Below are 26,940 nucleotides of genomic sequence, written 5' to 3'. Positions count from 1 at the left end.
GTGATAGTTCATCTGCCATAGATGGGCTTTCCTTTTGACGCTGGGTTTGATCAGATAACTTTAACATGGTCCTAAGTTTAAATATTAAAATGATGGAAGTAGAATTACAAGAAGAGCTTCATAGCTCTTCAGTAAATATAACACTTGTGAGGATTAGCCTCTTTCCTTTTGAAATTGGGTTAGGTCTATTTTAAATGTGGCTGCACAGCCTCGAATCTTAACAGTGTCGTTGAGTGTTAGGATTTATGGGCAGTGGCAGCAGCAGCAGTGTCCTGTTTGAAAAAGCACTGTTGTCACTAAATGCAATATAAATACTAAAAAAGATAATTTGGTTATTTGAAATGACTTACTATTCCTTTTGGCATACTCGAGGGAGAAATTCAGGCACCCGTTTTTCCAAGGGCGCCTGAAGTATGCCTGACCACAAATGGGATTGGACAATTTTTAGGCACCCCTGGCGGCTGCTTAAAAAACGCGTTAAGCCCCATACATATGTAAATGAGGGGCCTAACACGTGTTTTAGGACACAGCGCTGTCTGCGTGTTGATGGTTATGCGTCTGAGAATGGGCCATAGCCACTTCTACCCTCTTGTGTCTAATTGGAAACTGATTAACTGTTTCTTTGTTTCTGACAGGTATAAAGCAGTAGTATTGGCTGCAAATCACTTTGGGCGTTTCTTCACAGGCCAAATCACAGCTGCTGGCAAGGTTCCCCCAGCAAAGGTAAGATTGGCAGAACTTGACAGATAAAGTGCAGCTGTTCAGGCTGCATAATTGTACGGTGTTGCAGGTGTTCGGTGATGATACAGTTAAAGTTCATTAAAGTTCTTTTATTGTCAAGTTACTCACCTCAATAACTCACTTTGATATAAAATAGATCAAGTGAGAAGAACTACAGATCAGTTGCTTTTTAAAAAAAAAGAAAGTCCAAATAGTTTGCTTGCACGCAAGCTTAAAAAGATTGTCTGGAGTGAAACCATTGTGCTGTGTGTTGTAAAACAGTTAAAGAGTAACTCAATGCCGGCTTTGTAACAACTGCAATTGAGCTCAATCCGCACCTCTTGTAATAAGAAATCTTTGAATCTTAAACGGTTCTTTTGCGTGCAATTTAATTGCACATTCTCCCAGGGTTAGAATTGCAACTCTATTGGAGTAACCTAGATGCAGTCGAATACTGTGGTTCCTCACACGATACGTTTCTTGTCTTCGCTGGAGGGGAAGGGGTTAAGTAATTCCTCGAAGGAGGGCAAATAGATTCTGAGTTGGTGTGAAATTATAAGTCCAATTAAGAATACTTTTTTTTTCACTCGCTCTTGTTTGGATTGTTGTGATGAGAGAATGGCACCTGATGTGGGCAGGGTATCCAACAGGATTTGTGGTAAGGGAGACACAATCAAAATAATGAGGTGGGGAGGAAGAGAGATAACACATTGTTGACAAAGCATACTTTTGTTACATGTTTTGCTTTGAATTTATCACAAAAGAGACGATTAAAATAGTAAGATATGTAGAGTTATAGACAGAATGCCGTTGCACAAACATCTTTTGATTTTTTTTACTTAGAACACAAGAGTTTGCTGGTCATTAAAAGTTATCAAATTCTGAGGCAGTTTTGAACACAAGCTGTACGATAAACTGTATAATAGCTAGGACAGACACATGGAATAAGTTAAAAGGGGATGTCACTGAAGCAGGCAATATAAATGGATTCAAAAGGCGATTAGTTGTGTTTGTGGAAAGAGAAAGGTTTGAGGGATATGGCAAGAAGACAGGTAGGTGGAGTTAATCTATTAAAGTGGGCCAGGCTTGTTGGGTCTAATGATTTCTTCTTGTTCCTAAAAATTCTATTCTAAAGTCACGTTATAGTGTACACATTGCAATAACCATGAATCAGCTCGTTAAGTTTAAGGTAACAGTTTTCAATAAGAAATATCAGTTATCATGAATAAAAATAGTTTTAATAATATTTTTGGGAAGATAAATCAGTCTTCTGTGGTTTGGCCTTTTGAAGACTCGGATGAAAGGATTAGACAGTATGGGGAAGAACTTCCCCTCGAGGGCCATTTGGGGCGCTAAGTCAAAAATGTTTGAAAAGTTAGCGCCAGGCACTAACCATCTCAAACATTTGAGAAATTCCCATTTTTTGCTCCAAGAGGGAAGTGGAGCGCTAAATAAAGCGTCAAGCGCTCCACTTGCTTCTTGGAGTGCAAGAGGCGGGGAATGTCCCGATCCGGGGTGATGTGCTCAGCAGCGCCGCGCGTGCATTGCAGGAGCTCTTCCCTCAATTAAACGGCTCTTCCCTCAATCAGCGATTTTTTTCATGCCAGCCGACCGCTTGCGGGGCGCCATTTAAAGGCACCCTCCCAGGCTAAAGGGATCAAGGGATATGGGGAGAAAGCAGGGACAAGGTACTGAATTTGGATGATCAGCCATGATCTCATTAAATGGCGGAGCAGGCTCGAGGGGCCGAATGGCCTACTCCTGCTCCTATCTTCTATGTTTCTATGTTTTCTATGTGGCACTACCACTGTGCTAAATGGAATAGATTCACAGCAGATCTAGCAGCTCAAAACTGGGCATCCATGAGGCGCTGTGGGCCATCAGCAGCAGCAGAATTGTATTCCACCACAATCTGTAACCTCATGGCCCAGCATATCCCTCACTCTACCATTACCATCAAGCCACGGGAGCAACCCTAGTTCAGTGGGGAGTGCATGCCAGGAGCAGCACCAGGCGTACCTAAAAGTGAGGTGCCAACCTGGGGAAGCTGCAGCACAGGACTACATGCATGCTAAATAGCAGAAGCAGCATGCTATAGACAGAGCTAAGCGATCCCACAATCAACGGATCAGATCAAAGCTCTGCAGTCCTGCCACATCCAGCCGTGAATGGTGGTGGACCATTAAATAACTAACGGGAGGAGGAGGCTCCTGGAATATACCCATCCTCAATGATGGAACACAGCCCCCAAGTGCAAAAGACAAGGCTGAAGCGTTTGCAACCATCTTCAGCCAAAAGTGCCAAGTGGATGAACCATATCGGCCTCCTCCTGAGGTCCCCACCATCACAGAAGCCAGGCTTCAGCCAATTCCTTACATTACATAGGATTACATAGGATATATGGCACAGAAACAGGCCATTCGACCCAACCAGTCCATGCCGGTGTTTATGCTCTAATCGAGCCTCCTCCTGCCTTTCCTCATCTAAATCTATCAGCATAACCTTCTATTTCCTTCTCCCTCATATACATATCTAGCCGCCCCTTACATGCAACCATCGGCGGGAAACTCAAGTGGCAGAGCGGGGCTATAAAAGGCCCCAGAGACCAGGTAAGGCCTCACAGCGTCGGCGGGAATCTCGAGCGGCAGAGCGGGGCTATAAAAGGCCCCAGAGACCAGGTAAGGCCTCACAGCGTCGGCGGGAATCTCGAGCGGCAGAGCGGGGCTATAAAAGGCCCCAGAGACCAGGTAAGGCCTCACAGCGTCGGCGGGAAACTCGAGCGGCAGAGCGGGGCTATAAAAGGCCCCAGAGACCAGGTAAGGCCTCACAGCGTCGGCGGGAATTTCGAGCGGCAGAGCGGGGCTATAAAAGGCCCCAGAGACCAGGTAAGGCCTCACAGCGTCGGCGGGAAACTCGAGCGGCAGAGCGGGGCTATAAAAGGCCCCAGAGACCAGGTAAGGCCTCACAGCGTCGGCGGGAATCTCGAGCGGCAGAGCGGGGCTATAAAAGGCCCCAGAGACCAGGTAAGGCCTCACAGCGTCGGCAGGAATTTTGAGCGGCAGAGCGGGGCTATAAAAGGCCCCAGAGACCAGGTAAGGCCTCACAGCGTCGGCGGGAATCTCGAGCGGCAGAGCGGGGCTATAAAAGGCCCCAGAGACCAGGTAAGACCTCACAGCGTCGGCGGGAATCTCGAGCGGCAGAGCGGGGCTATAAAAGGCCCCAGAGACCAGGTAAGGCCTCACAGCGTCGGCGGGAAACTCGAGCGGCAGAGCGGGGCTATAAAAGGCCCCAGAGACCAGGTAAGGCCTCACAGCGTCAGCGGGATTCTCGAGCGGCAGAGCGGGGCTATAAAAGGCCCCAGAGACCAGGTAAGGCCTCACAGCGTCGGCGGGAATTTCGAGCGGCAGAGCGGGGCTATAAAAGGCCCCAGAGACCAGGTAAGGCCTCACAGCGTCGGCGGGAAACTCGAGCGGCAGAGCGGGGCTATAAAAGGCCCCAGAGACCTGGTAAGGCCTCACAGCGTCGGCGGGAATCTCGAGCGGCAGAGCGGGGCTATAAAAGACCCCAGAGACCAGGTAAGGCCTCACAGCGTCGGCAGGAATTTTGAGCGGCAGAGCGGGGCTATAAAAGGCCCCAGAGACCAGGTAAGGCCTCACAGCGTCGGCGGGAATCTCGAGCGGCAGAGCGGGGCTATAAAAGGCCCCAGAGACCAGGTAAGGCCTCACAGCGTCGGCGGGAATCTCGAGCGGCAGAGCGGGGCTATAAAAGGCCCCAGAGACCAGGTAAGACCTACCAGTCTCTGAACTCGGAACTCGGAGGGATGGAGCAAGGTAAAAAGTAATTCAAGTGTGACGTCACCAGAAAGCGGGTAAGTGATTGGTTGGTAAGTATTTCTCTCTTTTTTAAGCTTAAACTCTGTGGTTTATAGTTTCTAAGGTGCGATATTCATCATCTAGAATCGGGGCAGAGGGTATTTAAAAATAATATTAATAAATTGAATTAATTACATAGGATGGGAGATCAGGTGATGTATTGCTGCTGCAATATGTGGGAGCTGGTGGACACCATTGATGCTCACAGTGATCACATTTGCAGTAAGTGTTGGCTGCTCGAGGAATTCCGGCTCCGTGTTGAAGAGCTGGAGTCCGAGCTTCAAACACTGAGACACATCTGGGAGGGGGAGAGTTACCTGGACTCTGTGTATCAGGAGGTAGTCACACCAATTAGATTAATTAATTCAGATGTAGTCCGTGGCCAGGGTCAGGATGGTGTGACTAGAAGTGAGGCAGGTACGGGGATCCAGGAGGTAGTGTTGGAGGAGCCGCAGCCCTTGCTCTTGTCCAACAGGTTTGAGGCTCTTACTCCCTGTGAGGATGGGAACAGGGACTGCGGGGAGGATGAGCAACCTGGCCACAGCACCGTGGAGCGGGGGGCCATTCAAGTGGGGGGAGTTAAAAGAAATGTTGTAGTGGTAGGGGATAGTTTCGTTTGGGGGATAGATAGAGTTCTTTGCAGCCGAGAGCGAGAGTCCCAAAGGCTGTGTTGCTTGCCCGGTGCCAGGGTTACGGACATCTCTGGGCTGGAGAGAAACTTGGAGTGGGAGGGGGAGGATCCAGTTGTCGTGGTCCATGTTGGTACCAACGACATAGATAGGACAAGGAAGGAGGTTCTGCTGAGGGAGTTTGAGCAGCTAGGGGCCAAATTAAAAAGCAGAACCACAAGGGCAATAATCTCTGGATTACTACCTGAGCCACGTGCAAATTTGGCTAGGGTAAATAAAATTAGTGTAAGAGCCATAAAAGCTTAACAAAATACTTTAAAATAGTGGCTAAATGGCATAATACAGTTAATTTACCCGAACGACTTATTGTATTAAGAAACCCCCTATTTTCTTGCTCCAGTAGTATAGTCCGACACCCCCTTCATTCTTGCCACAATGGAACAGTCCCTAAGCCACACATGGGTGCAGCCATCTTACAGTTTTAAACTGCACGTGGTGAAAGAGGCAGAAGCTGTGAGGTTTGGAGCAGTACAGTTTTTGACCGTGTTCGTTTATACGTGTTTGCTTTGTAATTCTGTTTGTTAAGTGTTATAGTAAACCATTTAAAAGACAAAGCTACGTTTGGGAACGTTTTATTTCGACACGCGTCTACTCGATGTTAAAAGCCCCACAGCCCAGTGGCCTGCCTGTTTGGAAACTAAGAAGCGCCACTACATTAGTCAAAAACTAGCTCCCTAAGAAGGAAGGGACGGAATCGTCGGCGAACGTATACATGAATGGTCACGGAGCCAGACGACAATTTAAGAAAGCGAAGGTACAGTGACTGTTACTTGCTTTGTTCATTCTGTTGAGAAGCTAAATAAGAGCTGCGGGTAAAATGGCCGAGGCCTTACGGAGCCAGGAGCTTACCCCAGCCAGAAGGATTGCTGGCCAAAAGAGGGAAATAAAGCTCACCCCAAAGGCAAGGGAAGAGAAGTTACATAGAAGCATAGGTGCAAGGAAGGCTAAATTAGTTCAGATAACTGGAAAAATGAAGATAATTGATCGTCTCATGGAAGATAATGCTAATATTAAGAAAGCTGAAGACATGATGTATTACGATTTCTCCAAGCTGCATGAAGAATTTAATATACTCAATGAAGATGTATTAGCACTTCTGTCTGAAGAAGAGGGAAACACTGACCAGCACGACTGGTTTGATCTTAAATCAACCAGCATTAAGGACTATATCAAGGCCACGGAGCAGTGGATGTTAAAAATTCGTCAAGATGCTGATACAGCAGAGAAAGATAAGGTTGACGATGAAGTCGGACCAGACGATAGCATTTCAGAGACTTCCGCCAGACCGAGCAAAAATCGAAAAGAAGGTAGCTCTGTTTCTGGACGCAGGTCAGTCGCTTCTACCACAAGCTCGGCGCGACGCATGAGAGCGGAGGCTGAACGGGCGGCGTTGATGGCGCGCGCAGCATCTTTAGATGAGAAGCAAGCTCTTGAACGGGAAGAGGCCCAACTGCAGGTCCAAGAGGCACAACTGCAGGCTCAACTGCAGGCCCAACAGGCCCAACTGCAGGCCCAAGTGCAGGCCCAAGTGCAGGCCCAGCGGGCCCAGGTGCAGGCAAAGAAAGAACGGCTGGAGATGAAAACAGCTATCGAGGTCTCAGATGCCAGGTTGAGTGCGTACGAAGATTATGAAGGCTCACGGGATGGCGGGAGCCACTGCCAGTCAACGTTGCCACATAGAGTTGGATCCAGGGCACCTTCAAGAGTTACAACAGAGCCCGAAAGCAATTCCCCGGCATTACAGCGTGGAAGAGTGGCCTCTCCACTAACAGGAGCACGTGATGCTACCCCAGACGTCAGACGGTCTAGACTAGACCCTGCTGATGACCGCCAGAGGCCTGAAGACACAGGGAGAAGCCTATACCGAGTGATGCAACGTCAGAACGAAATTACAGAGATGCTTGTAAAACAACAGAATCTGTTTCGACTCCCTCAAAGAGACATACCAGTGTTCCAAGGTGACCCACTCAAGTATAAGCCCTTCATCAGATCCTTTGAACAAGCCATTGACTCCAAGACAGAGAGCAGCAGTGATAAGTTGTACTACCTGGGACAGTACACCAGTGGTAAACCACAAGACCTGGTCAGAAGCTGTGAACACATGAGACCGGACCGGGGATACATAGAAGCCAGGAAGTTGCTGCAGGAGCACTATGGTAACGAGCTGAAGATAGCCACTGCATATATCGAAAAGGCTACCAAGTGGCCACAGATCAGATCGGAAGACGGAGAGGCATTGAACGCATATGTTCTCTTCCTCATAGGATGTCGCAACACCATGGAGGATGTTGAATTCATGGAAGAGATGGACAATCCTACGACTATGAGAATCGTCATCTCTAAGCTTCCTTACAGGATGAGAGAACAATGGAGAAGAACAGCCTTTGAGATAATGGAGAGACGGAAAAGTAGAGCCAGGTTTGCAGACTTAGTGAATTTCATAGACAAACAGGCTAAAATTGCTAGGGACCCATTGTTTGGAAACATCCAGGATGTCAGCCCGACCACCGATGGAAGAGTGAAAGCCAAGCCTGCTGAATCAAAGACTCTCAGGAAAGGTGGTTCCAGGGGAAGCAGCTTTGCAACTATCGTCACTCAGGCCGAGGAAGAAAGGCCCCAGAACTCATCTCCCAAAAAGAGCAGCACAGTGACGCCTGCTAATGCCTTTCAGAAGCCATGCTTATTCTGCCAGAAGAATCATACATTGGATTTCTGCAGCGACATCAAAGCACAGCCACATAAGGACAGAATCGAATTCCTGAAGTACAACGGCCTATGTTTTGGATGTCTCTCTCAGGGGCACCTGAGTAGAAACTGTAAGCAAAGAACAACATGCAGAGAGTGCACTCGGAAACATCCCAGTCTGCTGCATATCCATAAAGAAGAACAAGTCTCTAAGAAGAGTGAAGAAAACAATACCGACGAGAAGGTTGTTTCAAGTGCTCTGGTGTCGCTAGAACCAGAGACTTGTGGACTCACTGGGGCCGGTGACAGTGACTGTATTCTTGCCATCGTACCAGTAAGGATCAAGTCTAAGAGGAGTGAGAAGGTTGTGGAGACTTACGCCTTCATGGATCCAGGTAGTTCAGCAACGTTCTGCACAGAATCACTCATGCGACAGCTGAACGTTAGAGGCAGAAGAACAGAAATCCTATTACGCACCATGGGTCACGAGAAGTCAATGCAAAGTTATATCCTGTTAGACCTAGAAGTGTGTGGACTTGAAGAGAAGGACTTCATAGACCTGCCTAATGTTTTCACACAGAGGGAGATTCCTGTTAGAATAGGGAACCTAGCCCTGCAGAAGGATGTGGATAGATGGCCCTACCTAGAAAAGGTGCGTCTCCCATACATTGAAGCAGAAATTGGCCTATTAATTGGAACCAATGCCTACAAAACTATGGAGCCATGGCAGGTGATAAACAGCAAGGATGACGGACCCTACGCCGCCAGGACAGCCCTTGGATGGGTAATCAATGGACCAGTAAGGAGAGATGATGGCCACAAGTCGAACAAGGAGGAACGACAAAATGTCACAGTTAATCGCATCTCTATCGCAAGCATTGAAGAGCTGTTGATACAGCAGTTCAACGCAGACTTCTCAGAACGCAGCTGTGAGGAAAAGACAGAGATGTCACAAGAAGACCATCAGTTCATGGGTTTGATGACAAGGTCTACACAGTTCATTGATGGCCACTATCACATTGGTTTGCCACTGAGAAGACAGACCGCGAAGATGCCGAACAATCGCTGCATAGCAGAGCAACGCGCCATCAATCTAAAGAGAAAGCTGAACAAGAACCCCGACTTTCACGAAGACTACAAAGACTTCATGAGAAACATCATAGTGAAAGGCTATGCTGTAAAAGTGCCCGAAGAACAGTTGAACAGAGACGATGGAAGGGTCTGGTACATTCCTCATCACGGGGTGTATCACCCAAAGAAGAAAAAGATCCGTGTAGTGTTTGACTGCGCCGCCTCATTCAGAGGAACTTCATTGAATGACCAGCTGCTTCAAGGTCCTGATCTTACTAATACCCTCATTGGCGTCTTGACTAGGTTTAGACAAGAGCTCGTTGCCATGATGGCAGACATAGAATCAATGTTCTACCAAGTCAGAATCCCTGACGAAGATGCTGATCTTCTGCGTTTCCTTTGGTGGCCAGATGGCGACGTTAGTGAAGCGATGGTGGAATGTAGAATGGCCGTACACCTGTTTGGAGCCACATCATCTCCCAGCTGTGCAAGCTACGCTCTCAGAAAAACTGCAGAAGATGGCAAGGGCAAAGCACCATCCGAGGCTGTGGAGACAATCTTCAGAAACTTTTATGTCGATGACTGTCTGAAGTCCGTGTCAACAGAAGACGATGCCATCGCACTGTCAAGAGACCTTAGAACTCTGTGTTCGAATGGAGGATTCCATCTGACTAAGTGGATAAGCAACAGCAGAGCAGTTCTAGCTTCTATCCCAGAAAAGGAAAGAGCCACTGAAGTCAAAGATCTGGACCTGAGCCACGATGTCCTTCCTATCGAGAGAGCTCTTGGTGTACAATGGTGCATCGAGTCAGACACGTTCAACTTCAGGATAATGGTGAACGAAAGACCATCCACAAGACGAGGGATTCTCTCCGTGGTCAGTTCCATCTACGACCCTCTCGGATTCCTGGCACCACTCATTCTGCCGGTGAAGCTGATGCTACGAGAGCTGTGTAGAGACAAGAGAGGATGGGATGAAGATATCCCAGAGGTCAAGCTCAGAGATGGCACAGATGGCTGACAGATTTGCAACAACCTTCTAGCTTCAACGTCAGTAGATGCATCAAGCCCGCGAGTTTTGGAGTTACAAAGACGGCTCAACTACATCATTTCTCGGACGCCAGTGAGGATGGCTATGGCACGGCTACCTACCTTTTGCTGACAAATCAACAGGGCCAGAAACATTGTGCCTTCCTCATGGGAAAATCCAGGGTGGCTCCGCTGAAGCAGGTCACCATCCCGAGACTGGAATTGACGGCAGCGGTTGTTGCAGTTAAAGTTGACCAGGTGATGCGTAAAGAGTTACAGCTCCCATTAGAAGAATCTGTCTTCTGGACGGATAGCACGACGGTGCTGAAGTATATAGAGAATGAGAAGATACGCTTCAAGACCTTTGTAGCAAACAGAATCTCATCCATTAGAGAAGCTACACAACCATCTCAATGGAGGTATGTAAACACCTCATTAAACCCAGCAGATCAAGCCTCACGGGGATTGAAGGCTGAAAACTTCATGAGGAGTGAAACTTGGATACAAGGCCCAAGTTATCTGCTGGAAACAGAGAGATCATGGCCAGAAAGACCAGATATGCCAAGTCAGATTACTGAAGACGACGTCGAAGTCAAGAGATCAGTCACAGTAAATTTCATAACTACGAAAGAGAACTTTGACACAGTGAACAAGCTTGTTAACCATTTCTCAGGATGGCACCAGTTGAGGAAAGCAGTTGCATGGTTTCTAAGGTTGAAAGAGTTGCTGCTACACCTGAGCGGTAAGAGAAAAGAGTACCGAGCCACTATCAGTCAGTCTGAAAGTAACCCTGATAAGCAGAGAATGCTTCTACAGCAGTATATGCATCAGCACAAGACCACATTGAGCAAGAATTCATTGACCGTGGAGGATTTGGCCAAGGCTGAGAAGGAGATAGTTTGCTTCAGTCAAAGACAAAGATACCCAGAAGAAACCGAAGCTCTACAGCAAAATACTCCAATCAAGAAAGGTAGTCATATCTACAAGCTGGACCCTACACTGCAAGATGGAGTACTGAGGGTGGGAGGGAGACTAAACAAATTTGCTATGCCAGAGGAGGCCAAGCATCCTGCTATCCTTTCTAAGGACCTCCGGGTTGCTACTCTCATTCTTCAGCATATACACCAGAGTATTGGACACAGTGGGAGGAATCACGTGCTTGCGAAGCTAAGACAAAGATACTGGATTCCAGGAGCTAATTCCGTAATAAGAAAAATACTCTCTGAATGTATTGTTTGCAGACGGTTACACGCTAGAGCTGGGGAGCAGAAAATGGCAGACCTGCCTGAAGACCGTTTGTTACCAGACAAGCCCCCATTTACAAACGTAGGGGTGGACTATTTCGGGCCTTTCGAGGTAAAGCGAGGACAGAGCCTTGTCAAGAGATATGGTGTGCTTTTCACTTGTTTGACCATCAGAGCAGTTCATATTGAGGTGGCACACACGCTTGACACTGATTCCTGTATTAACGCCTTGCGGCGCTTTGTCTGTAGAAGAGGACAGGTGTCCATTATGCGTTCTGATAATGGCACTAATTTCGTCGGAGCGGAGAGAGAACTACGGGAAGCTATTGAAGGTTGGAATCAGCTTAAAATACAGGAAGCCATGATGCAAACAGGAATTAAGTGGATCTTCAATCCTCCGGCTGCATCCCACCACGGAGGCGTCTGGGAAAGACAGATACGCACCGTAAGAAAACTACTCAGTTCTGTACTGAAGCAGCAAGCGCTGGACGACGAGGGACTCCAAACCGTTCTGTGCGAGGTCGAAGCCATCATTAATGACCGACCGATAACTAAGACATCAGATGATCCCAATGACCTCGAAGCCCTGACTCCGAACCACCTGTTGTTGTTGAAAACATAGCCAGCCATGCCCCCGGGAGTCTTCAAAAAGGAAGATCCGTATGCCCGTCGGAAGCGGAGGCAAGTTCAGTATATGTCAGACCTCTTCTGGACCAGATGGACAAGAGAATACTTACCTCTGCTACAGGAGCGTCAAAAATGGTCCAAAATAAAGAGGAACTTCATCGTCGGAGACATTGTCTTAATTGTGGATGATTCAGCCCCTAGAAATTCTTGGTTGATGGGAAAAATAATTAAGACCATGCCAGACTCCAGAGGCGTCGTTCGTCGCGTCTGTTTGCAAACCAAGACCAGTACCCTGGAGAGACCGATCACAAAGCTCTGCCTGCTACAAGAAGCAGCGTGAAAAGCTCCTGAACGAAAGAAAAAAGTGGACACTTGTATTGTAAATATGTTGAACTCATTAGTTTATGACTCTTAATGTTTGAGTAATTGATATGCTTCATGTGCCTAGTCAATTAGGGGCCGGAATGTAAGAGCCATAAAAGCTTAAGAAAATACTTTAAAATAGTGGCTAAATGGCATAATACAGTTAATTTACCTGAACGACTTATTGTATTAAGAAACCCCCTATTTTCTTGCTCCAGTAGTATAGTCCGACACCCCCTTCATTCTTGCCACAATGGAACAGTCCCTAAGCCACACATGGGTGCAGCCATCTTACAGTTTTAAACTGCACGTGGTGAAAGAGGCAGAAGCTGTGAGGTTTGGAGCAGTACAGTTTTTGACCGTGTTCGTTTATACGTGTTTGCTTTGTAATTCCGCTTGTTAAGTGTTATAGTAAACAGTTTAAAAGACAAAGCTACGTTTGGGAACGTTTTATTTCGACATGCGTCTACTCGTTGTTAAAGGCCCCACAGCTCAGTGGCCTGCCTGTTTGGAAAATAAGAAGCGCCACTACAATTAGAGAGTTAAATGCGTGGCTCAAAGACTGGTGTGGGAGAAATGGGTTTTGCTTCCTGGGACACTGGCATCAGTACTGGGACGGGAGAGAGCTGTTCCGTTGGGACGGTCTTCACTTGGCCAGTGCTGGGACTAGAATCCTGGCGAATCGAATAACTAGGGCTGTAGAGAGGGCTTTAAACTAATTAGTGGGGGGTGTAATGTATATACCTTTAAGGGGGGAACTATCTTTTACAGCTCATGTATACTGCAGTACCGGCAGTGACCACACCTGTATATAGCACTGAGCAGTAATCTGTACAGATCAGTTCCAGTGTGAGCCACGTTGAGTAAACACCTGTTGTACCGTTCTCCTGCAGTCTGTGTCTTATTATACACGGACACAACATTGGCGACAAGGCAAGTTCGAACCTACCTGCAACTCTGCATCACCTCCCGGGGATTCGTTCCTGGAGATCAGTGGATTGGAGGTCAAGGCCAGAGACTCGGGCGTCGACCACGGGCAACCGCCCAGTCATCCAGCAGAGACTCGAGAATTGCAGGGGAGGCTGTCGAGAGCCAGGCTTGGCTTTCCAGTCGAGGTGGTCCAGCGAAACAGGCTGGCAACAGGTAGTGCGCAGACCCTTCCCGGACAGCGGCGGGCTAGAGCCCGACCGAGTGGCACAGCAAAGGGCCGAGCAGCATCGACGGGGAAGAGAGAGAGAGGGCAGAGCGCACAGGGCACAGCCGGTGTTCAGGGGCCGAGCAGCGTCGAAGAGAGGGAGAGAGAGATGCACAGAAACCCGCGAGGCGCCGCCATTGCCACGAGGACCGCCGAGAGCGGCGTTGGCAGCAGCGCAGGAGAAGCGCGCGAAACCTACAGGGCACCGCCATTGCCACGAGAACCACCGGGAGCGGCGTTGGCAGCAGCGGGGGAGGAAGGAAAGCGCGGGAGACGCCATTTTAAGCCATTGGGAGACGCCATTTTAAACCACACCCAAAATGCCGAAGAGTGGCAGTATCACCGCATTTGACAATGAAATTGAAGATTGGACTACATATGTCGAACGAATAGAGGTATACTGCAAGGCAAATGAGGTGTCAGATGACAAGAAAGCGTCGGTATTGTTAAATTTAATGGGTGCAAAGACGTATGGGTTATTACAAAATCTAGTAACCCCAACGAAGCCAATGGAAAGGAGTTTTGAAGACATAGTAATGATACTACAGGAACATTTAAACCCCACACTGCTGCTGATAGCAGAAAGCTTTAAGTTTCACAAACGGAACCAGCATAAGGATGAAAGCAATGCTGATTATTTAACAGAACTGTGCAAACTATCGAAACACTGCCAGTTTGGAGCGGGACTGGCAGATACCTTAAGGGACAAGTTTGTGTGTGGGCTTCAAAGTGAAGGAACCCAGAAACGGCTTTTATCTGAAAAGGACCTTACGCTGGAAAAGGCTTTCAGCATTGCGGTATCATATGAAGCAGCAGCACGAGGCGCTGCAGAGATACAACAGAGACCGCAAGAATATGGCACAAACGAAATGTCATATGGAACAGAGAAGCGCTATCGCTGCGGCAGAACAACACACGACCAGAATGATTGCTGGTTCAAAGACAAAGTGTGCAGACAGTGTGGAAAAGTAGGACACATAGCACGAGTCTGCAGGTCGGGAAAGAAAACCAGCAATAAGAAACCTACCAAAGGAAAGTACAAGAAGGTACATAAGATGACGGAGAATAGTTCAGACGAACAAAAGAGTGATAACGACTCCGAAAGCAGGGAACTGAGTTGTCTGAAACTACATAATGTGATCATAACGGAGGATCACCGAACCATTTGGGTCACTCTCAAGATAGCAGGAGTCCAGGTAAAGATGGAATTGGACACAGGATCAGCCCTAACAGTCATAAACCGACGGGACTACGAGCGGCTATTCTCACACATACCCTTGAGAGACACAAAAATTATTTTGAAGACGTACACGGGGCAAAAAGTCTACCCCAAAGGAAAAATAAGGGTGACCGTTATATATAACGGTAAGGGAACACCAAAACTAGACCTGTATGTATTGCAAGATGGAGGACCACCATTACTGGGACGTGAATGGATCCGGAAAATACAACTGGATTGGCATTCCATACAGGCACTGACTGTGGCTAACAAAAAGGATGACGACGTCACACCTGGGCGACTGTCAAAGATCCTAACTGAAGCGAAAGAAGTGTTTCAGCAAGGACTTGGAACACTAAAAGGCACGACAGCGACGATTAAAATTGAAGAAAACGCAAGCCCAAAATTTTTTAAGGCCAGACCGGTACCTTATGCGATCCGCCCAGCCGTCGAAGCAGAGCTGGAGAGTCTGGAACGTTCAGGTGTACTGTCCGAGGTAGACTGGAGCGAGTGGGCTACACCCATCGTCCCTGTGATGAAAAAGTCGTTGAGCAGCACACCTGGGGAACCAAGGAAGGTTTGCATCTGTGGGGACTTTAAGGTAACAGTGAACCCGGTCCTTCACACCGTACAATATCCACTTCCGCGGATTGAAGATATTTTTGCCTCGATATCTGGAGGGAAACGCTTCACTAAGATTGATCTGGGCCAGGCGTATCTGCAAATGGAGGTAGAAGAAACATCAAAAAATACCTCACAATCAACACCCATAAAGGTCTCTACCAATACAACCGGCTGGTATTCAGGGTAGCATCAGCTCTGGCTATTTGGCAGAGGGCAATGGAACAAGTCCTGCAAGGGATCCCAGGGACCCAGTGTTATTTGGACGACATCCTGGTCACGGGCGAAAATGACAGTGATCACCTTGCCAACCTGGAGCAGGTGCTCACTAGATTGCAGGAATATGGGCTCCGAGCTAACCGCCCCAAATGCGAGTTTTTTATAAAACAGATCTCGTATTGTGGCCACGTTATCGATAAAGAGGGGTTACATAAGTCCCAGAGAAGATTGAGGCAGTAGTCAAGGCTCCAGCACCGGAAAATGTGTCACAACTGAGGTCGTTCCTCGGCCTGGTAAACTACTACCATACGTTCTTGCCAAATTTGTCTACAATACTACACCCACTGAACACCCTACTGAAAACTGGGGTGCCATGGAAGTGGAGTGACGAATGTAGACGAGCTTTCCAGAAGAGCAAAACACTAATCACATCGAAAGAGGTATTGGCCCATTACAACCCAGCATTACCAATTCGGTTGGCATGTGATGCGTCACCCTACGGCATTGGAGCGGTGCTGTCGCACAAATTCTCGGACGGCTCAGAGAGGCCAATAGCCTTTGCGTCACGATCACTAACCTCAGCCGAGCGTAACTACGGCCAGATTGACAGGGAGGCCCTCAGCCTAGTGTGGGGAGTGAGAAAGTTCAATCACTATCTGCACGGGCAGAAATTCACCTTGCTGACTGATCACCAGCCTCTTGTCTCCATTTTTAATCCGAAGAAGGGCGTTCCGGTGATGACTGCGCAACGACTACAAAGATGGTCACTTTTTCTAGGGGCGCACCACTATGAGATTGAATATAAGGGCACGAAACAGCATGGAAATGCTGATGGGCTATCACGCCTGCCACTGCCTACTGTGGAGGAAGCACCAGCAGTGGATCCTGTTGAAATATTCCATTCGACTATAGTTGAATACCTACCGGTAGCTAACGCTTGTATCGAAAAGGAAACCCGAAATGACCCGGACACTGTCTCGGGTATATGATTTGATGGTGAAGGGATGGCCAGCACATGGCGACTCACTGTTGCCAGCATTCTCGACAAGGAGAGAACAGCTGTCAGTGTGCCAGGGGACCTTGATGTGTGGATCCCGAGTGGTAATTCCACCCAAGTTAAGGGATAGAGTGCTCAATGAGCTTCATGAGGGTCATCTGGGAGGGGTAAAAATGAAAAGGCTAGCCAGGGCTTATGTGTGGTGGCCGGGAATCGATAAACAAATCGAGGACCTGACAAAGAGCTGCTCAGGATGCCAGAAAGTCCAAAATGCACCACCACAGGCCCCTCTACACCCATGGGAGTGGCCCTCATCTCCATGGCAACGGGTGCATATTGATTTTGCTGGTCCATTCATGGACTCAATGTTTTTAATAGCCGTGGATGCGCACTCGAAATGGCCTGAGGTCACCAAAATGTCCTCTACCACCACGGAGAAAACTATTGCAGTCCTACGGACCATTTTTGCCAGGAATGGCTTGCCAGAACAGATTTGCTCCGACAACGGACCACAGTTTGTGTCCGAAGAGTTCTGGAGGTTCTTGAAAACGAATGGGGTAAGGCATTACACATCCACCCCGTATCATCCAGCCACAAATGGATTGGCTGAGAGGTTCATACAAACCTTTAAGGAGGCAATAAAGGCTATGTGCAATGACAACATTCCGCTGCAGCACAAGGTGGACAATTTCCTGTTCGCCTACTGGAATGCGACACATGCAGTCACCAACCAGGCCCCAGCCATGATGTTCTTTAACCGAAGGTTAAGATCTCGCCTGGATTTGCTCAGACCAAACGTACGAAGAGATGTTGAGAGTAAGCAACTCCAGCACATCCATGAGAAGCCAACAAGGAGCTTCAATGTAGGGCAACCAATCTTGGCCCGCGACTACCGAACAGAAAAATGGCAGCCAGGAACGATATGCACACGGCAGGGCCCACTAATGTACACAGTGGACGTTGGGGAGAGCATCGTGAGACGCCATGCTGACCCGATCCTAGAGTCACAGGAACAAGTCAACCCCATGCCTCGCCCATACGTACCTGGTGATGAACCCGACGTACAGGTCGCATCTACCCCAGAAACAGTAGCATCGGAAGCTGATGAACCAACCGACGACAGGGGGCCAGAATCGCCTCCGCACCAAGAGCAAGACACTCGGGAAAGGCGCTATCCAGAAAGGATCAGGAAGCCTCCCCAAAGACTGAATATATAAATAGACTATTTTCAGCTAATGTTGCATGTTAAAAGTGTTAATTGTAATTAGTTTCATATTTAATTGTTAAATGAGTGTTATGGTACTGTTAATCTAAAAGGGGAGGAATTGTAATGTATATACCTTTAAGGGGGGAACTATCTTTTACAGCTCATGTATACTGCAGTACCGGCAGTGACCACACCTGTATATAGCACTGAGTAGTAATCTGTACAGATCAGTTCAAGTGTGAGCCACGTTGAGTAAACACCTGTTGTACCGTTCTCCTGCAGTCTGTGTCTTATTATACACGGCCACAACAGGGGGGAGGTTTTAAGAGAGCGAAAAATAAAAATGACAGCGGAGAAGGCAATAGAGCAAGGTAGCAGGGGAATTAAAAACCAGAGCGTGTCAGGAAGGGACAGAATGTATAATGATAAAGGTAAAGTAGTAAAAGGGGTAAAAGCAGGAATAAATTGTCAGATAAACTGAGTATAGGAATAGGAAGATAGAACAGATGAATGCGTGGCTAAAGGGATGGTGCAGGAGGGAGGGCTTTAGTTTCCTGGATCACTGGGTCTGCTTCTGGGAAAGGTGGGACTTGTACAAGTCGGACGGTTTACACCTGAACCAGAGGGGGACCAATATCCTTGCGGGGAGGTTTGCTAGCACTGCTGGGGGGGGTTTAAACTAACTTGGCAGGGGGATGGGATACAGAGTGGAACTATAATAGGGGGTGATTTACAGCCAAATACGGAGGAAAAAACAAGTCAGCTGGGAAGGCAGAGCAAATATGTGAAGGCAAAAGGGAATATGGCAGGGCTGGAAGGCATTTATTTTAATGCAAGGAGTCTTGCAAATAAGGTGGATGAACTGAAGTTGTTGTTGAACACATGGGAGTACGATATTGTTGCTATCATGGAGACATGGTTGAGGGAGGGTTAGGACTGGCAGCTCAATATTCCGGGGTATAGAATCTTCAGGCGAGACAGAGGGGGGTGTAAAAAGGGAGGGGGAGTTGCAATATTAATTAAGGAATCAATTACTGCTGTAAGGAGGGATGATATATTAGCGGGTTCCTCTAATGAGGCCATATGGGTAGAACTTAAAAACAAAAAGGGGGCAAGCACTTTGCTGGGAGTGTACTATAGGCCCCCAAACAGTCAGGGGGAGATAGAGGAACAGATATGTCGGCAAACCTCAGAAAAGTGTGAAAATAATAGGGTAATAATAGTGGGGGATTTCAACTTCCCCAATATTAATTGGGATAGTCAGAGTGTGAAAGGCTTAGAGGGTGCAGAATTCTTAAAGTGCATCCAGGAGAGCTTTTTGAGCCAACATGTAGAAAGTCCTACAAGAGAGGGGGACCTAATTCTAGGGAATGTAGCCGGGCAAGTGGTGGAAGTGTCAGTCGGAGAGCATTTTGGCGACAGTGACCATAATTCGGTGAGATTTAAGGTGGTCATGGAAAAAGACAAAGACGGCCCGGAAATAAGGGTTCTAAATTGGGGGAAGGCCGATTTTAATATGATAAGGCAGGATCTGGCCAAAGTGGACTGGGAGCAGCTACTTATAGGAAAATCCACATCAAAGCAGTAGGAGACTTTCAGAAGGGAAATAGAGAGAGTACAATGCCAACATGTTCCTGTAAAGGTCAAGGGTGGGACCAACAAGCAAAGGGAACCTTGGATGACAAGGGATATACAAAAATGCATTAGGAAAAAAAGGGGGGCTTTTGGCAGTTACAAAAGACTAAAGACGGAGGAATCCCTAGAGGAGTATAAAAAGTGCAGGGGCATACTTAAAAAAGAAATTAGGAGGGCGAGGAGGGGCCATGAAATAACACTGGCGAGCAAAATAAAGGAAAATCCTAAGATGTTTTATAAGTATATTAAGGGCAAGAGGATAACCAGGGAAAGGGTAGGGCCCATTAGGGACCAAAGTGGCAATCTGTGTGTAGAGCCAGATGATGTAGGCGGGGTTTTAAATGAATTTTTTGCATCTGTGTTCACTATGGAGAAAGACGATGCAGACATAGAAATCGGGCAAGGGGACTGTGACATACTTGAACATATTAGCATCGAGAGGGAGGAGGTACTAGCGGTTTTAGCAGGCCAAAAAGTGGATAAATCCCCAGGCCCGGACGAGATGTATCCCAGGCTGTTGTGTGAGGCAAAGGAGGAGATTGCAGGGGCTCTGACACAAATTTTCAGAACCTCTCTGGCCACAGGGGATGTACCAGAGGACTGGAGAACAGCTAACGTAGTACCATTATTCAAGAAGGGTAGCAGGGATAAACCAGGGAATTACAGGCCAGTGAGCCTAACATCTGTGGTAGGGAAATTATTGGAAAAAATTCTGAGGGACAAAATTAGTCTCCACTTGGAGAGGCAAGGATTAATCAGGGATAGTCAGTATGGCTTTGTCAAGGGTAAATCATGTCTGACCAATCTGATTGAATTTTTCGAGGGGGTGACTCGGTGTGTGGATGAGGGAAATGCTGTGGATGTGGTTTACATGGATTTCAGTAAAGCTTTTGACAAAGTCCCGCATAGGAGACTGGTCAAGAAGGTAAGAGCCCATGGGATCCAGGGTGCCTTGGCGCGTTGGATCCTAAACTGGCTGAGTGGCAGGAGGCAGAGGGTGATGGTCGAAGGTTGCTTTTGTGACTGGAAGCCTGTGTCCAGTGGGGTACCTCAGGGATCGGTGCTGGGTCCCTTGCTGTTTGTGATCTACATTAATGATTTGGATGAGAATGTAAAAGGTATGATCAGTAAGTTCGCAGATGACACGAAAATTGGTGGGGTGGTAAATTGCGAGGAGGAAAGCCTCAGGCTACAGGACGATATAAACGGGTTGGTCAGATGGGCGGAAAAGTGGCAAATGGAATTTAACCCTGAAAGGTGCGAGGTGATGCATTTTGGACGGACAAATAAGGCAAGGGAATACACAATGAGTGGTAGGACCCTAGGAAGTACAGAGGGTCAGAGGGACCTTGGTGTACATGTACATAGATCCCTGAAGGCAGCGGAACAGGTAGACAAGGTGGTTAAAAAGGCATATGGGATACTTGCCTTCATTAGCCGAGGCATAGAATATAAGAGCAGGGAGGTTATGATGGAGCTGTACAAAACGCTGGTGAGGCCACAGCTGGAGTACTGTTTGCAGTTCTGGTCGCCTCACTATAGGAAGGATGTGATTGCTTTGGAGAGGGTGCAGAGAAGATTCACCAGGATGTTACCTGGGATGGAGCGCCTCAGCTATGAAGAAAGACTAAACAGGCTGGGGTTGTTTTCCTTGGAGCAAAGAAGGCTGAGGGGGGACCTGATTGAGGTGTACAAAATGATGAGGGGCATAGATAGGGTAGATAAAGAGGAACTTTTCCCCTTAGTAGGGGGGTCAATAACAAGGGGGCATAGATTCAAGGTAAGGGGCAGGAGGTTTAGAGGGGATTTGAGGAGGAACTTTTTCACCCAGAGGGTGGTTGGAATCTGGAACTCACTGCCTGAAAGGGTGGTAGAGGCAGGAACCCTCATAACATTCAAGAAGCATTTGGATGAGCACTTGAAATGCCATTGCATACAAGGCTAGGGACCAAATGCTGGAAAATGGGATTAGACTGGACAGGGATTGATGGACGGTGCAGACACGATGGGCCGAAGGGCCTCTTTCTGTGCTGTAAAACTCTATGACTCTAAAACATATTTGAAAGTTCTTTATCTGAATGCACGCAGCATTCGTAACAAAATTGACGAGTTAACAGTGCAAATAACTACACATGGGTATGATCTGGTGGCCATTACGGAAACATGGCTGCAAGATAATCATGACTGGGAACTAAACATACAAGGGTATTTGACAATTAGGAAGGACAGACAGGAAGGAAAGGGAGGTGGGGTTGCTATGTTAATCAACGATGAAATCACTGCAATAGTCAGATATGATATTGGGTCAAAGGATCAGGATAGTGAAACAGTTTGGGTGGAGATAAGGAATAATAAGGGGAAAAAGTCACTAGTGGGTGTAGTCTATAGGCCTCCTAACAGTTGCAACTCTGTTGGTCGGAGTATAAATCAGGAAATAGTTGGGGCTTGTAATAAGGGAACAGCTATAATCATGGGGGATTTTAACTTTCATATTGACTGGACTAATCAAATTGGACATGCCAGCATTGAGGAAGAGTTCATAGAGTGTATTAGGGACGGGTTCCTTGAGCAGTATGTAACTGAACCAACCAGGGGGCAGGCAATCTTAGATCTGGTCCTGTGTAATGAGACAGGATTAATAAAAAATGTCCTAGTAAAGGATCCCCTTGGAATGAGTGACCATAATATGGTTGAATTCCAAATTCAGTTTGAGGGTGAGAGAGTTGGATCTCAAACCAGCGTACTAAGCTTAAATAAAGGAGACTATGAAGGTATGAGAGTAGAATTGACTAAAGTGGACTGGGAAAACAGATTAAAGTGTAAGATGGTACAAGAGCAGTGGTCTACATTCAAGGAGATATTTCACATCTTTCAAGATAAATATATTCCACTGAGGAAAAAAGGGAGTAAAAGAAAAGACAGCCATCCGTGGCTTAGTAAAGTAATAAAGGATAGTATTCGACTGAAAACAAGGGCATATAAATTAGCCAAATCTAGTGGGAGGATAGAAGATTGGGAAGCATTTAATAGCCAGCAAACAATAACTAAAAGATTAATTAAGAAAGGGAAGATAGATTATGAAAGTAAACTAGCAAAAAATATAAAAACAAATAGCAAGAGTTTCTACAGCTATATAAAAAGAAAAAGGGTGGCTAAAGTGAACGTTGGTCCCTTAGAGGATGGGACCGGGAAACTACTGGTGGGGAACATGGAGATGGCAAAGACGCTGAACAAATATTTTGTATCAGTCTTTACAGTAGAGGACACTAAAAATATCCCAACACTGGACAAACAGGGGACAATGGGGGGGGGGGGGGGTGGAGCTAAACACGAATAAAATCACTAAGGAGATGGTACTCAGTAAAATAATGGGACTTAAGGCGGATAAATCCCCCGGACCTGATGGCCTACATCCTAGGGTCTTGAGAGAAGTGGCGGTAGGGATTGTGGATGCATTGGTGATCATTTTCCAGAACTCCCTGGACTCAGGAAAGGTCCCGGCAGATTGGAAAACTGCTAATGTAACACCCTTATTTAAGAAGGGAAGTAGACAAAAAGCTGGAAACTATAGACCAGTTAGCCTAACATCTGTGGTTGGCAAAATGTTGGAGTCCATTATTAAGGAAACAGTAACAGAGCATTTGGATAAACATAATTTAATAGGACAGAGTCAGCATGGTTTTACGAAGGGGAAGTCATGTTTGACAAATTTGCTCGAATTCTTTGAGGATGTAACATACAAGGTGGATAAAGGGGAACCAGTGGATGTAGTGTATTTGGACTTCCAAAAGGCATTTGACAAGGTTCCACACAAAAGATTACTGATCAAGATAAGAAATCACGGGATTGGGGGTAATATACTGGCATGGATGGAAGATTGGCTATCTAACAGAAAACAAAGAGTTGGGATAAATGGTTCGTTCTCGGGCTGGCAATCAGTAACTAGTGGTGTTCCGCAGGGGTCAGTGCTGGGACCCCAACTCTTTACAATCTATATTAATGATTTGGAGGAAGGGACCGAGTGCAACATATCCAAGTTTGCTGACGATACAAAGATGGGAGGGAAAGCAGTGAGTGAGGAGGACATAAAAAACCTGCAAAAGGACATAGACAGGCTAAGTGAGTGGGCAGAGATTTGGCAGATGTAATATAATGTTGGAAAGTGTGAGGTTATGCACTTTGGCAGAAAAATCAAAGAGCAAGTTATTATCTAAATGGAGAGAAACTGCAAAGTGCTACAGTACAAAGGGATCTGGGGGTCCTGGTGCATGAAACACAAAAAGTTAGTATGCAGGTGCAGCAGGTGATCAGGAAGGCCAATGGAATCTTGGCTTTTATTGCAAGGGAGATGGAGTATAAAAACAGGGAAGTCTTGCTGCAGTTATACAGGGTATTGGTGAGGCCACACCTGGAACACTGCGTGCAGTTTTGGTTTCCATATTTAAGAAAAGGTATACTTGCTCTCGAGGCGGTTCAGAGAAGGTTCACTCGGTTGATTCCAGAGATGAGGGGGTTGACGTATGAGGAAAGGTTGAGTAGGTTGGGACTCTACTCATTGGAGTTCAGAAGAATGAGAGGCGATCTTATCGAAACATATAAGATTGTGAGGGGGCTTGATCGGGTGGATGCGGTGAGGATGTTTCCACTGATGGGTGAGACTAGAACTAGGGGGCATAATCTTAGAATAAGGGGCTGCCCTTTCAGAACTAAGATGAGGAGAAACTTCTTCACTCAGAGGGTAGTAAATCTATGGAATTTGCTACCCCAGAGAACTGTGGAAGCTGCAACATTAAATAAATTTAAAATGGAGATAGACATTTTCCTAGCAGATAAGGGGATTAGGGGTTACGAGGAGAGGGCAGGGAAGTGGACGTGAGTCTAGATTCAGATCAGCCATGATCCTATTGAATGGCGGAGCAGGCCCGAGGGGCCGTATGGCCTACTCCTGCTCCTATTTCTTATGTTCTTATACTATTCGCTTCAACCACTCCCTGTGGTAGTGAGTTGCACATTCTCACCACTCTTTGGGTAAAGAAGTTTCTTCTGAGTTCCCTATTGGATTTCTTGGTGACTATCTTATATTGATTGCCTCTAGTTATGCTCCTCCCCACAAGTGGAAACATTGTCTCTGTATCCACTCTATCAAAACCTTTCATAATTTTATAGACCCCTATTAGGTCACCCCTCAGCCTTCTTTTTTCAAGAGAAAAGAGACCCAGCCTGTTCAGCCTTTTCTGATATGTATACCCGCATTTCTGCTAAACCTTCTCTGCACCCTCTCCAGTGCCTCTGTATCCTTTTTGTAATATGGCGACCAGAACGGCACGCAGTACTCCAAGTGTGGTCTAACCAAGATTCAATACAGGTTTAGCATAACCTCCCTACTTTTCAATTCTATACCTCTGGAATTAAACCCTGGTGCTTGGTATGCATTATTAATGGACATGCTAACCTGTGGCGCAACTTTTAGCAATTTGTGTATTTGTACTCCGAGATCCCTTTGTTCCTCTACCCAACCTAGACTCGCACCCTCCAAGTGATAAGTGACCTCCCTATTCTTCCTACCAAAATGTAATACCTCACATTTGTCTGTGTTGAACTTCATTTGCACATTATTTGCCCATTCTGCAAGTTTATCAATGTCCTCCTGTAATTTGTTACAGTCCTCCTCAGTATTTCCTATCCCCCCCAATTTTGTATCATCCGCCAATTTAGAAATTGTGTTTTTGATTCCAGCAGTGGTCCCAGCACTGATCCTTGCGGAACACCACTACCCACCTTCTGCCACTGTGAATAGTTACCCTTTACCCATACTCTCTGCTTTCTGTCCTGAAGCCAGCCAGCAATCCATTCTGCTACTTGTCACCTGACTCCGCATTCTCTGACCTTATTCATCAGTCTATTATGGGGTACCTTATGGAAGGCTTTTTGAAAATCTAGATAAATTACATCTACTGCATTACCATTGTCTACTTTCTCTGTTACCTCTTCAAAAAATTCAATAAGGTTGGTCAAGCAAAATTTTCCCTTTTGAAATCCATGCTGATTATTCATTGTTATACTTTTCGTTTCTAGATGTTCTTCTATTTTCTCATTTATTAGGGATTCCATTATTTTTCCTACCACCGATGTTAAGCTAACTGGTCTATAATTCGCTGGACATATTCTATCTCCCTTCTTAAATATAGGTATTACGCTAGCTATCCACCAGACGTCTGGCACTACACATTTTTCTAATGAATTATTAAATTTGTGTAGTAATGCCTCTGCTATCTCTTCCCAAGATTCTTTTAAAATGCATGGATGCAATTCATCCAGACCAGGGGTTTTACCCTCTTTGAGTTTGATTAGTTTATTTAATATATCCCCATTTTAAATTTTAAATGTACTTATCTCATTACTCATCTCATCATCCAATTCAATTCACTCCATGTGATATCAAGAAATGACTGAGTACACTGGATACAGCAAAGGCTATGGGCCCTGACAATATCCCGGCTGTCGTGCTGAAGACTTGTGTTCCAGAACTAGCCGCACCTCTAGCTAAGCTGTTCCAGTACAGTTACAACACTGGCATCTATTCGGCAATGTGGAAAATTGCCCAGGTATGTCCTCGCCACAAAAAGCAGGACAAGTCCAACCCGGCCAATTACCGCGCCATCAGTTTACTTTCAATCATCAGCAAAATGATGGAAGATGTCGTCAACAGTGCTATCAAGTGGCACTTACTCACCAATAACCTGCTCACCGATGCTCAGTTTGGGTTCAGTCAGGACCACTCAGCTCCAGACCTCATTACAGCCTTGGTCCAAACATGGACAAAAGAGCTGAATTCCAGAGGTGAGGTGAGAGTGACTGCCCTTGACAACAAGGCAGCATTTGACCGAGTGTGGCATCAAGGAGCCCTAGTAAAACTGAAGACAATGGGAATCAGGGGGAAAACTCTCCACTGGCTGGAGTCATACCTAGCACAAAGGAAGATTGGTTGTGGTGGTTGGAGGTCAATCATCACAGCCTGAGGACATCGCTGCAGGAGTTCCCCAGGGCAGTGTCCTAGGCCCAACCATCTTCAACTGCTTCATCAGTAACTTTCCCTCTATCATAAGGTCAGAAGTAGGGATGTTCACTGATGACTGCACAGTGTTCAGTGCCATTCGAAACTCCTCAGATAATGAAGCAGTCCATGCCCGCATACAGCAAGACCTGGATGACATTCAGGCTTGGTAAGTGGCAGGTAACATTCCTGCCACACAAGTGCCAGGCAATAACTATCTCCAACAAGCAAGAGTCTAACCACCTCCCCTTGACATTCAGTGGCATTTCCATTGCTGAATCCCCCACCATCAATATCCTGGGGGCCACAATTGACCAGAAACTTAACTGGACCAGCCACATAAATACTGTGGCAATAAGAGCAGGTGAGAGGCTGGGTATTCTGCGGCGAGTGTCTCACCTCCCGACTCCCTAAAGCCTTTCCACCATCTACAAGACATAAGTCAGGAGTGCGATGGAATACTCTCCACTTGCCTGGATGAGTGCAGCTCCAA

The 26,940-nt window shown here is 46.7% G+C and overlaps 1 protein-coding gene across 1 annotated transcript in view; it reads left to right on the top strand.

The window, feature by feature from the left end:
- LOC147123425 (NAD(P) transhydrogenase, mitochondrial-like) overlaps positions 1 to 26,940 on the top strand; it is a 285,712-nt gene that overhangs the window by 53,293 nt on the left and 205,479 nt on the right. Inside the window, exon 4 of the mRNA XM_085972697.1 lies at positions 636 to 723. Coding sequence (XP_085828823.1) covers positions 636 to 723 — 88 coding nt within the window. The remainder of the gene's footprint in view (positions 1 to 635; positions 724 to 26,940) is intronic.

Source organism: Somniosus microcephalus, chromosome 2 (assembly GCF_052327205.1).
Source record: "Somniosus microcephalus isolate GS21.2 chromosome 2, FLI_Smic_1.0, whole genome shotgun sequence".
In the NCBI taxonomy this organism is placed as follows: domain Eukaryota; kingdom Metazoa; phylum Chordata; class Chondrichthyes; order Squaliformes; family Somniosidae; genus Somniosus; species Somniosus microcephalus.
This window is presented reverse-complemented; position numbering and strand designations above follow the sequence as displayed.